We start from the raw sequence: 14251 nt of genomic DNA, 5'->3' as shown, positions 1-14251 counted from the left end.
GTTTTGGCCCATGCTTTCCGCACCGAGCAGCTGGTTTGCTGGGAAGTGGAAAACGGGGCCGATTGTAACGCTGCGTCATGGCGTTAGTTAGGCGGAACAACGGTTGACTGCCACGTTTCCTACAGCTGCATGCCGTGAGTTATTCTGTTTCGAGCCCTTCTACGGAGTACCGACTTTAGGCTTTAGTGCTGAGAAGCCCTTAACGTTGAGTGTGTGAGCATATGATGTGAAGGTCGGTGAGGGATGAATTGATTCCTCCTCAAAGACAGCACAAATCTCATACCATGACACTCATGAGCCAGTCTATTCCAGATCTGGTCTGGAGGAGCGGGAGTTACGGCACGCCCCGTTTTACGGGGTCTTCAGTCTCCAATCAGAGTCTTGTTCCTCGTTTTCCTAGTTCGGTTTCGAGCTGAAGCTGAAGCGGAGCAGTTGGAGGCCCTGAGTTCTGTGGTTGGCGTCTGTAATTGAGAAAAAAGCATCGAAATGTCGCGGTTTGGATCATATTCAAGTCAATACCAGGCACTTCCGGAGCTATTGTTCCCTATACAGGATGCCTCACCCAGTAAAGTACTTGTGGATATTCTCACAGGTTGTTGGGAAACATTGGGCTATTCCCCCCTTCTCTCTCCTGCATCCTGCATGTTGCATCTCCGTGTAACACCAGAAGCGTCGCCCAGACGTCCACAAAATGATAAAAGGTGAATCGAGCTGTTGGTTAGAGGCGCATCGAACAAGCACTTCCTACCCCCTCCTTCAGTTGGCGTTCGAGTTTCTCAAGTGCGTATGAGACAGCCGATGAGTGAAACATGAATGATCACATTCGCTGAGCCGAAACTGCTCTTCTGCAGGGTAATTGTTGGGCAAAGGTGCAGCGTTGTCTGAGTACTTCGATTCTCGAATTGGTGGATGAAAATGGAGGCGGCTTAGTCAATTCGGTACCTAGGTAGCCATGTCTTGCCCAGAGTGCGCCTTCGGATGTTTTGTGGCATAACCGGTTCGTTATCGGATACTATGTTGGAATGAAACGAGAGATAGTGTGGAATAATACCCTATAGTGTTGCGAGTATCCTCAGGTGTGAGGATCACGAGAAAAGAGCATCACGAACCTCATCAGGCTTCATCTCGATCAAGGAGACAATTTCGTTATGAGAGATATGGAAAAGAGCCACAAGTTTAATGAGCCCACCGGTTTCTTTATAATAAGTTTAAAATCTCGCAGAGCTAAAAGTGTCTTGAGAGATCGAGCGATCGAGTAGAATATCATGATGGTTGCAACCAGGAACATTGGTTTGGAGTATCCCTACCTTCAAAAACCAGTTCTTGAGATATGAGTCTTGCTTCTACATACAGCATATTCACCATCGCGGTCCTCTCACTGGACGCCTCAAAAGTTGATCGAGATTCTTTGGTGCTTCTCAGACAGAGAGACGGCTCATCTCGAATGTTGTCGAGTAACAAGTCGGCCATGAGAGAGCCAGGGAAATAGGCTCTTATCTGATGTGATGGGAATATCACCTGGTTGGCTTGCTATACGAAATGTGTCAGTGAGCTCTCAGCCCTAAGCACCCTCCATCAAGGGCCATTCGGGACCGTGGTTATCGAATCCAACGTGCGAAGACTGCAAGAAGCCACCGTACACAACTCAGATGCGTAGACAGTTCGGATGAATGATCGTGCAGCCAGAAAAGATCACCACTCGGTTTGCCCCTCTCTAGTAAACCTCTGCTCAGACAGATCTTTCCAACAGCTCAGGAACATGCATCCCATCTGCAGCTAAGATGCAAGATGCAGGCACACTTTGCACTCTGCATTTCAGCTGCTGAACGATCGCAAAATCCTTGATCTGGCACTTTCTCGATCGCAACTATGTGACACGTACAAGACGTGCATGAAAGCCACGAGATAACTTTCTTCTCAACACCATCACCATTCCTGCGCTCGACGAAACATCAGATTTTGGACGTCACGACCGATAGGGAAGGGCAGAAACATAGTCAGATCGCCGATCTAAGATCGAGGAAAGGCTATGCATGAGCGATTTGGGTGCTATAAGCCCTTGCGGCAGCGAGGCTGGTGGCCTGACGCAAGACCATTCTAAGACATGCATCGCGCGAACTGGCCAGAGAAGGGGGCTGCAAAGGCTCAGAAAATGTCACTATCGTGTCATGCAGGTTAGTTCTGATGCTCGAGTAAGGGGTTCGACTCAACAACTATGTACACCTTGAAGGATGAAGCTCATCTTTTGACCGGGAAGGTTTTTTATGCGGGAGAAAGGGTCCAAGGTGACATCGAGGGAGAGGTAGTGAGTAGATGAGGGAGTTTGATCGGGAGAGGGAGAAGAACTACCTTAACTTAGTACCTTAGTAAGTAGAGATATGGTACAGAGTATACTCGCTAAGAATATTTCAGTGTCACAAATACAGATGCTGGAAATATATCCGCTGGCTCTACCTATTGTTGAGTTGAACTCTAGATCGCCCACACTGTGATTAATTAAAATTAAATTGCTTCGTTAGGTATTCATCTCTGAGTTTGCAAACAAGTTAGTAGGCAGTTAGTGAATCTTATCCTCTCTTTTCTCCGTGGGCTTGGTTCCTGGAGATGGTGGGGACCCTGCGTCTACGATGCAGTACATACGGTACCTAATTCAAGAGATGTGCAAGCTAATGCAGGGTACAGCTGCCGATACGACCATCAAGCCAGGGATAAAAAGCTGTTCAGTGCATTATTTCCTACATATCACTTTTCCAGTCATCGGCAATTGTTCTGATTGGCAAATAGTGAGGTAGGGAGAGATGTCTAGCTCATGATAGTATACATAATAATGGACTAAGGGAACTAATAGTCGCTTACGTGCCCCCTTTGAGCCAAGCTGAAGTTTACTGAGGATTGCCCCTACGAGAGCTAACAAGTGACCCTCCACTTCCTCAGCTTTCTCTTCCACTTGTGAATTCTTCGCCACTGAATCCTCAGCTCAATCTTCAACATCACAGCCTCTATCCCCTGGAACAGTCTCCAGCTCTGAACCGAGCGGAGTCGCCGGTCAATAAATCCAGACGTGATAGAGCATTTTTCATATTCCACAAAAAGACTGCGTTGCTACGGATCAAAGATCCACAATCTCAGCTCAAGTAACACTCATCCGATGTTATTCTGAGCTATCGGAGACAAGTGTCTCACGACTCCACTCAGTCAGAGACTGCGCAGTTCTCTGAGTCCCATCTTCTGGATACCTACCTACCTATCCAAGCAGGGAGGACCCCTCGAGACCTCGACACTGAACCCTCGGCTCAGGCCGTGCCTGTGTCAGTCACTTCCGTCGCGACTCGCGCTCTGTTCGCTCCAGCTGGTCCAGGTCTTGCTGGTCTCCATATTGAATGCCTGTCTCGTATGTCGAGATGCTTCAGTTGAGTAGAGCGCTCAGACGCGTCTTATACTGAGCGTGCCAACAGACACTGCCATCATTTTTCTCATGATGCTTTTGAAACCATACCATAACCGCTACACCGAGTGTGAGTCACCAGTCTCGGCCACACTGCGGTATTCAATGCGAACAAAGGGCTCAACTGCTGTTCAAAGACGCGGGCCAAACATAGCTCCCAGTATCGGCCTTGTTCGCCGATCGTGGGCAGAGTCTGACATTCCCCATGGACCAAACCTCACGAGCTCCCGCGTGTCTCGACCTAGTACTAGGGACCCGATTCCTTGGAAACCTGCCGTCTCGCTTAAAGGATGATCACAACGCGTGTTGAACGGACACACTAATTATTCTGGTCCCGAGTAAACAACTCAGAATCAAGGAATTAAGCTTGTTGAAGCTGTCTGGATGCGACTTCATCATACCATTGCTGCTCAGAAGACCTTTGTTGCTTACATGAACGAGTCAAGCATACTGCGCTTTGTTTGTGCCTTCTCGCCCAGCTTTCCTCTGTTTATTGTCGATTGGTCTATTCTGGTACCTACCAGCAATTGACTGCTTTTTTCAGTGTCGTCGGATCTAAATCTCCTATCCGAATCAATATCTCACTTTGCTTCTTTACGGAAGATGCACTCTGGTCATCCGCCAACAGGCTACTGCACCTCAGATGCAGAAAAGAAAAGAGAATCATGCATCTGCAGCAGACCTGTAATACTGTACTGTATGTATGGATACTGCAAGTCTGAGAGTGCAGAAAAATGACAGTCAAAAAGTGTGACGCAAGGGAACAATCGCGCGTCTGCATACCAAACAAACCCCCGAGGCCCGAGCCCGAACTAGAGCAAGCCCATGTTCCTGTCAAAGCCCTTGGGAAGATGCAAGTGTTCGGAATGCTCTTGGGGCTGTCTGAAAAGAGGGATGGCTCCATGGCTAGAGCTAGACTGAGAAGCCCCTCTACCCAGGAATGCCCCTCCAGGTCAAGGGCGTCTGCTTGATCAACATAGACACATGCAATGCAACGCTCAAAGTGGGTGTCCTGGACCCACGCTATGTTTCAACTTCCTTTGACAGCTTCTCTCTGCTTTCATATCTATTTGTATATCATGCCGTCTGCATCCCTGGTTTATTCATTTCGATATCAATTTTGTTGCAAGTTAATTTCATGCTTTAGACTTCACGATCCACCATGGAGCCCTCTAGCAGATTGGCAGACCTCAAGCTCGTCTCAAAGTATTACCCTGTCACCAACTACTCGTATCCTCAACAGCCGGAACGCCCAACGCACTATCGAAGTCGCTTCTCTGACGACAGAGCGTCATTGGGCTCTGAGGGATCCTCGCCCAGTCTGATTGACGACCGAACAGACTCGGAAGTTTCTCTGGACGACGACTACCAGTATCACGCTCACGCTACAGAGCTTTGGGATAGCTTCTGGCTTCCAAGCAAGAGCAACAACCACGAGGCACACCCAAGAAAGCAGTATCCAGCTTTGATTCCATCTCCTCACCCACAAACTCAGCTACATATTCAGCAAAAGCCGCAGATCCAGCAGATGCCACAACAGAAGCAGCCTGAGCAGCGCCGCCTCAACCCATGGCCTCTGCCCAAGAGTGCTCAGAGTCAAGGCCGAAAGCCAAGTGCAACTTACTCCCCCTTCCCAAAGCCTCTCCCACTTCCACCTCGAAATGCACCAATGACCCCATCTTGGCAATGCTCTCGAGATGTGAGGCAGAAGCCTCAGCGTCCTCCTCGTCCCCACGAAGAGGTTTTCATCTTCCGCTCCCTCCAGAACTCACCACTTGTTGCACGCTTTGCCATTTCTCAAGACTCACCCCGACCTACTACGCCAAAGGACAGACGTCCCACGACATCTCAAGAGATGCGAGCTCCAACACCCACAAAGATCATTTCACACTCTGAAACCGCCTTACGCCATTCTGCGGGACATGTTTGTGCACCCAAAACCCAGCCACCCGCTTCTGTGATGCGCTCAAAGAAGTCTCTCCCTTGCATGCGTCCTCTTCCGCCAACTCCACAACCGGAGACGGAAGAGAAACCGGAGGCTGAGCCCCACTCAGTCTTTGAATACGATGACTCTGATACTGAGTCTGGCAGCCGCTCATTCTGGTTTCATCGTCGGTCAGGAAGTGACCAACGAAAGACAGGCCAGCGAACTGCACCCTCATCGCCTCGCAAGAGACAAACCGATGTCATAGGGCGTATGCTAGGACGACGCAGTCGAGGCTGATGACCACATCACTTTTCTTTTTCTTCAGCTTGCCTTTGCTTTTTCTTCTTCTTTTTACGACCACCTTCTTTTCACGTACATGATGATACCAACTACGATGTCTCTACGACCTATGACAACTTCACACTCATTTATGACTCAAGTGGACAACTCCACTATACGCATCGACGTTGCCAGACGCGACATGACTATAACGACCTTTCTTTTTTTATTATTTTTCTTTCTTCTTCTCTTCCTTTTACGGATGAATGCCGAGAGAACCAGCACGGAGTTCCGGAAAACCCCCCAATCTAGGGGCGGGCGAGTGGCACGTGGACCACCAATCGTTATTCATTATTTCCTTTGTTATAGTTATACTGGCTTTGGCTCTTGGAGCCAGACGCATTCGCCTGAATACCAGATTCAGAGCAGGCGCAAGGAAAAGGTGGCTGGGTCTTTGACTGACGAACAAAGGTGTGGGTACACTCAAACTAACGGGATATGAGTTCTCATGAAAGAACATTCCTGATTTGAGACCAGAAAGACCAAAAGAGGGAAAGGCTACGGGGAGTTCTTTATGATAGCAATTCTTCTATATAGGATTAAACAACCAACGGTTATTGCCGAATGAAAATAGCTTGACGATGACGTCCACATACTACCTGACTTGTTCTCAGACATACGATCATGTGCTTCGCTTTCGTGTTGTGAATGCCTTCATGTGGTTGGTGATGTCTCACCCAACCACACAGACATTTGTTGCCCCTGACAATTATCACATACGCATTGCGACCATGTCGTGATACTTATAGCAGCTGAAAATCGACAATAATGGAGCCTGGAGACCCCGACATTGTCTCCTCTTCTTTCGTATTCATCCGCTCTAAAGTTCCCCAGCCATGCACACAACACAAGCAGTCTAAGAGCAACTGAGACATTACTTTTTCTCCAAACTGTGACGAATTCCTCAAGGCTCCCCAGCAACATGATACATTCCAATACTTCCATTCCATTCGTCCCAAGGTATCCCTCTCTTCAACGTACATAAACAAGCCAACCTTTAACGTGTGAACATCAACCAAGTATTTATCCTTTTCCAAAACGCCCAAACAATGCAGCCATAACATGCGAGTAAAACCCAATAAACGCTTCGAGTACACCAAAGCAATCAAAACTACACGCGTCCAATAAGCTAAGTATCGCAACACAATCAAATCATGACTGGGTTCGTATCATGAGAGCCCATTCGGCCTCATTAACCCCCTTTAGACATTACAGCATCAAGTCGTGCTTATGAGCATCATTATCAGGTAGATCTATGAGATCTCATTCTTTTTTCGGTAAATCGTTTCATAGGGCGGACGCTGTCGTAGTGCTCGTCCCGGGAACTGCCAAAGTACCACATTGACTGCTCACGGGGATCAGAGCGATCAAGACCCAAGCGGGCCTTGAGGTCTGTGGTGTCCCTGACGGCTAAGAAAGCAGGGTCTGAAAGAGTCTCCCGAGCCGCAATGAGAGAAATGATCTCAGCAAGATTGTCGACAGAATGAGGGATGCCGAGAGCCCGGCGACCGGGCAGCATTAGAGAGAGGCAGCCGAGGTAGAGGAAGAGGAAGGCGAGGAGAACGCCAAAGACGGGCATGTTGGGGAACATCTTGACCTGGCCACGGAAGTTGGTCAGGGCCATGAAGAGACCACCTGCGAGGATGGGGATGAAGATGAAGATTGTGGCCATGAAAGAGATCACAGCAACACGCCAGTGGCCGTTACGGAGAGCCTTCCATGTGCATTGGAAGGGGTAGCAAGCAGCGTAATCGGCGAGGATGGACTTGGACGCAATCTCACCAGAAGACTTGGACATATCTGCCCAAGGCTGGTGGACGCGGAGAGCGTTGTCGAGGCTTTGGAAGAGCAAGAACATAATCATGCCCAGCAGAGAGGGGATAAATGCGTAGAGGAAGTTGGCCGCAGAGAAAGCTCCGCTCCCAGGTCGGGCAGGGACTTGAGGGAAGTATCCTTGGTCCAGTCGAGTCTGAGGCAAGAAGGAGACAATAACAATTGCGAGGATCAAGAGGGTCATCAAGATGACTGAGCCCAGCATCACGGAAGTTCGCAAGGCGTTAGGCGTGTATCTGCAGTGGCGAACTTCAGCCTCAATGTCATCGAGAGAAGACGCAGGCGAGATCTCGGGCTTCTTGAGGACGAGGTCGTAGGTTCTGTAATCAGGATGACCACCGTCACCAACCGAGCCGATGCCGTACCACACGCCACCTTGCTGACCATCCAGCTGCCAGTATCCGAGTCGGTCAAGAGCACGTTGGCGAATTTGGTCCTGTTGTACAGCGCAGCTCTGAATAACCTCTGGGGTGTTGTAGCTACTGGTAGTGTTGCTCTGACTTAACAGGGGAAGAAGATGTCCCACAGATCGAATATCCCACAAAAGCCCCGTCCATCGGTTACGCCAGAACATCATCAAAGCGATGGTGGCCGCCAGCATCAAGATGTAGAGCGCGACAAGTGTCCAAGCAATACCCTGAACTGCAGCCCATACCCAACCCTGGTCCTTGAAGATGCATGAGAAGGCAGTGCTCATTAGAGGGATCGTGAAATTGGCGAGCCATGTGCACACGCTGAAGCACTGGAATTGCCATGGTCCTGTGAACGAGGGAATGAGAAATGTCATAGGACGCAATCGTCGGAAGAGTGCGAGATATCGTTCTCGGGGTTCAGCATCAGCCATGGCAGTAAATGGTATAATTCGCATTGAAGCAGTGACGATGGATTGGGCGTAGATTAAGATGACTCCTGCGAAGATTTGAGGCAAGATTCTGAATAAGAAGTATTGACCGCTGTAGATACTTCCAGGATACGGAGTGAAACCGCCATCCTTTTGCGAGTAGACAGCGCAGAAGATGAGGGCGGCTATCATGAGTAAACACAACAAGGCAAAGATGCACATGAAGACTGGTCGAAGAATGGCGGGCTTGAAGACGAGAGGAGGATGCGCTCGGTCAAGGGGGATGGATCGAGGGCGAGCCTTTTCCCTCTGAGCGAACTGGTCAGGCTCAGAGTGATCCGAAGGAGTTGGTGAACGAGGAACGGCTGGTACATCGTGATGAGCAGCGGGCTCGTTGTAATGACGAGCATTTGGCGCAGGGTGCACGGAGGTATCGGGCATCTCGTGGCGAGGAGCTTGCGTCTCGATCGGTTCTGGTAAACGATCTTCAACGTAAGCGGGCTCCGGTTGTGTCAATTCAGGGTATCCCCTCGCCATGTCCTCATCGGCGTACCGTCTTGGTTGTGGGTAGTCCTCCTCATAGTCATTGGAAGATCCGGAGGGGAAATGCGCAGCAGAAGGACCGCCGTGGTTCCTCGTGAGAGCCTCGAGAGCGTACTGGATATATGGTGTATCGTCAACGCCGGGAGTGACCTTGCCAGCGGCTATTGTCAACTCGTCCTTGATGCTCGCCATGCGAGCTGCGTTCTCAGCGGCGAACATGGCCAGCTGAGCCTCGTCGAATCGAACGGACGCAGGTCTAGGAGCTGGAGGAGCAGTTGGAGCAGCTGGAGGAGCAACGGGTGGTGCAGTGTGATGCGTCTGCGTTGGTGGTGTAGGTGCCGCAAACCCTCTAGGGAGATCAGAACCGAAGAATCGTTCAGGGCCGTAGATCTCAGCTGTCGAGGCTGTGACCTTTGATGGTGGCAGAGAAGGAGGTGACGGAGCAAAGAACAGAGCACCAGGCGGTGACGCTGAAGGATTGGTAGAGTTTCGTCCTACACGCTGTCTAAGATCATAATATGGGTGAAGAATTGGTTGAGATGATTGATCGTCGTCGTCAATTGACTGTTGACCAGGAGTCTGCCTCTTTGGAGGACCTTGACCTGTGATGGGAGGCTCGTCAGCGACACCGACAGACGAAGCCAGTTAAGTGCCAAGTGTGTGTGAGTGTGAGTGTGGGTGGTATTGGTGTAGATGTATGTAAGTGTAGTGAGTGTAGGTGTATAGTAATGTAGTGCAATGTAATGTAATGTGTGTATGTGTACGTTGTATGTGTATGTGTATCTGTAAAAGAGGGTGTGATAGTGTCACGTACGAGGTGCTTCCACAAAGTCGAAGTTGAGGTTTTGGAAGTTCATTCTTGTTCTGGTTCCTTTTTCTGGGCGAGATCAAGAGCAACAGGCTGAGAGAGGGTGTAAAATCTGGAATGCAGACCGACTTCTTCCCACTCCACACACTCACATACAACACACGAGCTCGTTTTTGACCAATTGATATCACAAAACAAGATGCGAGAAGAAGGGCAACAAGTGCATGCTGCAAGCTAAGAGAGAAGAATGAGATATGGTTGGACTATGAGGGTTCTTTGCGCGAGGTTGGGTTCCTTGGAGAGGCTGGTAATACTAGACTAGACGAGTAGCGATGCCATTCCCAGCCTCTTTTTGCTCCACCAAACAAGGATTGGGTGTCCGAGACAGGGATCGAGGGAGGAGGGGTGATACTTGCCAAAGGAAGAAGATAAAAAAGTCGGATACACGCAGACTTGAAAAAGAGAGTGTTGAAAAGGACTTGATTCGAGACAAGATGTGCTTTTGTACTCGAAGAGAGAGTGGGAGACTACCTACTAATGTTGGGCACACAAGAATTGGCACTCGTGTTCTCACCTCAGGCGATAATGCAGCTGAACTGCTGTGTTGTCACAGCGCTTTTCGTTGGACAACACACTGGACGAGGTGCAGCTAAGCCTACAGAGGTATAGCTCACTCGGCCCATCGGGAACTTGCTATGACGGTGTGAGATGGCCCATCCTCAATTGAGTTAAATGGGTTGCATGTGAAGTCCGCAAATGAATGGTTGTTTAACGGCTATGAACACGAGCGCTATTCTTAATGAGTTCCAATTGACTTGGACTACGGATATCCGTATTGAACACCCACATTTAATTGTCTGGAAGAACCGATCAGCTATGGTGACATGATGTTTGTGCCGCCTATCACGATGGACAGGGGTCTGAGACATGACCAACCACCTCAAAAGTTATCTGGATCAATCAGCTTGACATCTAACTACTCTGTATCCGTAAACCAGCTTCTGCTAGAACTTAGATTACCCGCCTCTTTATACTTAAACTCAGATCAATCGTTTCAGGTGTATTGTGTTCCTGATTTGGCCTCATCTAACTTTATTCTTTGGTTGTGGTGATGGCGAGATCCTATAATTAGAGGAGATGCGTGTAACACAAACAATGCTCAACTTTGGTTATGCTGGGTGACTCGAGATGAAGGGAGTACTTAGAGACCTTGACTACATGAATGAGACAACTCAGAGTGATTAAACATAAACGTCAGTGATGTTAAACGCTTCAATGGCACAAGAGCAAGCTGAGCTCTTGGCTCATACAGCTGAAGCTCAAACTCCACCACCTTCAATCCACTTATTAAACCACTTCAAGGGCTTGAGCCGCATTTCCTGCCTCCTCATGCAAGGCACATGCAACATTGACAGCCAGGATTAATTAACAGACCGGGATCACTTCTTTCCCTCCATCTCCGATATGTCTGTCTCGCTCTCTAAGAGGCTGGTATTGAAAGGGCTGAGCCTTGGATGTTTGTTCTCTGCGTCATGTTACCAAGCCAACAAGGGAGAAGCACCCCTCATGGAGTAGAAAACCGGATATCTACCCTTGCTGATCGTGGGAGGGAGCTGGAAAAACCCCCTGTCCAGATTATTGGAACGGCTGTCAATTGGCGACTGAGTTACAAAAATGTTTGCTTGTTATGATGTTTAAGGGATAAATGCTGCATCTCGTAAATCGAATGAGTGGTGGTTGGCTGTGAAAAGGGAGAATCAGCAACCAAAGATTTCGACCAATCAGCTCTCAGTCTAATGTCTTTCAGTCCTTTGTTCTGGGCTGTCTAATGAGAAAAAGGTCGCATATCGTATTCATAGTTCGAGGCATAGTTTGAGGCTGGATTAGTTTTCATTCGAGAACTCAGTCGACTCCAATTGAGCTTCATCATTGGAGGGGTGACTTGGTGGTAGCGTGTGCCCAAAGCTCACCTCGATTGGCGAAGACGATGGACGTCACGTCACGTGATATTAGTAGTATCTCTGTAAGCCTGAGATAATCACCAAATTCTTTTCCATTTAACCCCACATTATTGCGTAGTAGCGAACCAAATCGCTGAGCAATCATTACAAAGTCAATTACACAGCAAAGCATACTTAGCTATATCTTGTCAGCGTTTTTCAATCATCATCAATCGAATCTATTTTCATGCAGGCAACTTCTCGTGAATTCGGTGATTTCGTCTATATATGTTTCGCATCAGTCCCTTGATTGCGATTTTCGTCGCTGCAATTTCCATCCTCATCATCATCATCTATCCAAGCAACTACTTCACTCATATTCAACAACTTACAACAAACATTTTCACAAACAAAACCACAACAATTACTTCGACTACTCAGAGTCAAATGAACGCTGCAAAGAACATGTCCAAGTCTCTCCGTCACGCAAAGATCACTCCTCATCGCTCCAGCAGCCGTGGTCACAGTGATCATGGCTGGTTGAACACTTACCATAGTTTTTCTTTTGCCGACTGGTATGACCCGAGGTTCAGTCACTTTGGCTCTCTTCGCGTTCTCAATGAGGACCGAGTAAAGGCCAACTCGGGTTTCCCTACTCACCCTCACCGAGACTTTGAGATCTTCAGCTACATCCTATCGGGAGAGCTCACACACCGAGACTCAATGCTCACCAAGGGCAAGGAGGGAGGACAATCTGACAAGTTCTACCGCATGCATCGTGGAGATGTCCAATTTACCACTGGTGGTACTGGCATTGCCCACTCGGAATTCAACGAACACAAGTCAGACACAGTCCACTTTCTTCAGATCTGGGCCATTCCCTGGAAGCGTGGTCTTACCCCCAGATACCACACCCGTCACTTCAGCGATGAGTCCAAGAGACAAGACTTTGTCAAGATCCTGAGCCCTCTCAAGGGAGGTGAGGAAGCTTCAGTCCAGCAGGAGAAGGACGCTGAGCCTGTCATCCCCGACACTATCCCCATCCACGCTGACTTTGTCATGGCCGCCGGTATCATCGAGCCAAGCAAGAAGTTTGAGTGGACCGTCGGTGGGGGCGCTACTGAGCAAACAAAGAGAAAGGTCTATGTGCATGTGCCCATGACCAAGGGTGGAAAGGCCAAGATTCGTCTGGATGGCCGGGAGGATTCAGAGATCCAAGAGGGTGATGGTGCCTTCATTGATGGCGTCAATGCGGGTGACAAGCTCGCCGTTGAGAGCATTGGTGAGGCTGAGGCCGAGGTTGTCGTTCTTGATACAGCTTAAGCACAGGCTATTTGAATGGGAAAAAACGGTAGCTTCACGACCAATAGAAGTCTCTAGATGTATTTAGCGCGAATCAGTAAAATTGATTTCTTACCATGTAAACAAAAAGCCCGTTCCAAATTGAACTTGTCCTTCCAAAGTCTCCAGCGAGTGGATTGTAAGTTTTAGGAAGGGATATTCGCTGTTGGCGAACTACGTACTAAAATCATCTTTTCCCACCTCGCGATCAAGCAGTGGGGAGCGGATCAAACCCGTTTTATGCCCTGTTGAGCGGTGGGTTAATCCGTCTGTCCAACAAAGCACCGAGAGTGACATTTGTTGGCCCATGCATTTATGGACCACCCTCGGACACATCGAAGAGGATCGTCGACTAATAGATGACTCGACACCAAAGAAGAGCATGAAATCAAAAGGTAACGAGGAGGTGAGCTTAGTTTAGCCAGTGAGATGTGTTCTGGCAAAGAGTCGAGAGCCACGCTGTGTACTACCTTGAGGTCAGAAAGAAAAGAAATCCTAATATCGAATGGTGATTGGTAGAAGTAGGCCTCCAGACGGTGCAAGGGACGGCCTTGGCAGCTGGAGATTCTATGCCGACTGCCAAGCAACGCGGCGGTAATTTGGTGAGAGATGGCCCAGTGGAAAAGTTGTATAATATGAATGCGAGCGAAATTATACTGGCAATTGGCGAGCTTTGGCAAATAACCATCTCTCAGGGGGGGCATTGCATCAATTATAAGCAATATCAATAAACACCACGAACGAGCTTTTTCTAAAAATTGGCCAAGCTGAAAAGCCTGGAATATTGGAAACTATTGGGCTAGCTGACAAGATGGTTAGCGTGAGGTTGAAAGACGAGACTATGTGTTCTAGGCTCATCAAAAAGAAAGAGAAGAGAAAGCCACACTCAAGGTTAAGCTGACGACGCCTCGGAAGATTATTTGACTCCTTTTCACAGCTGTTAAGAAGCCAGCCGCTCTCTCCAAAAACGGGTTTCATCTGGCTATGGATCTGATGATACACAGGTAGTGACAGTATTTGATGTCATTGACAGCTCAATACCACTCGGAAGAAAGCGAAAAATGTCGATCAAAAGCAGGGACTCACCCCGGATCGGCAATCTCCTAACGTGGTAGGTAGATGTCAAGTCTGAACCCTTCTCATCATCATCATTATCGTCAGGGGTTCACGCTTCACGCTTCACCACTGCCAAGTCTCTAGGGCATAAGCCGTCACTTTTGTGATTATAAACTAC

General features: G+C 48.7%; 3 protein-coding genes across 3 annotated transcripts; 2 read left to right on the top strand and 1 right to left on the bottom strand.

Moving 5' to 3' along the window:
- Positions 1–4607: 4607 nt before the first annotated feature.
- On the top strand, positions 4608–5669 carry FTJAE_2459 (uncharacterized protein; the record flags this gene model as incomplete). Its single annotated transcript, XM_037348654.1, has 1 exon — positions 4608–5669. One exon carries the CDS (start codon positions 4608–4610, stop codon positions 5667–5669), a length of 1062 nt encoding a protein of 353 aa, XP_037210473.1.
- A 1285-nt stretch (positions 5670–6954) lies between these two features.
- Positions 6955–9785, bottom strand: FTJAE_2458 (uncharacterized protein; the record flags this gene model as incomplete). Its single annotated transcript, XM_037348653.1, has 2 exons — positions 6955–9398; positions 9743–9785. 2 exons carry the CDS (start codon positions 9783–9785, stop codon positions 6955–6957), a joined length of 2487 nt encoding a protein of 828 aa, XP_037210472.1.
- Positions 9786–12123: 2338 nt separating this feature from the next.
- FTJAE_2457 (yhhW) lies at positions 12124–12999 on the top strand (the record flags this gene model as incomplete). The annotated part of the gene is made up of 1 exon (XM_037348652.1): positions 12124–12999. The coding sequence occupies one exon, from the start codon at positions 12124–12126 to the stop codon at positions 12997–12999; it is 876 nt and encodes a 291-aa protein (XP_037210471.1).
- Positions 13000–14251: the final 1252 nt, after the last annotated feature.

This window comes from Fusarium tjaetaba (genome assembly GCF_013396195.1).
Source record: "Fusarium tjaetaba strain NRRL 66243 chromosome Unknown NRRL66243_c0000042, whole genome shotgun sequence".
NCBI lineage: Eukaryota > Fungi > Ascomycota > Sordariomycetes > Hypocreales > Nectriaceae > Fusarium > Fusarium tjaetaba.
The sequence above is the reverse complement of the archived record's forward strand: the minus strand, read 5'-3'. Positions and strand labels throughout refer to the sequence as shown.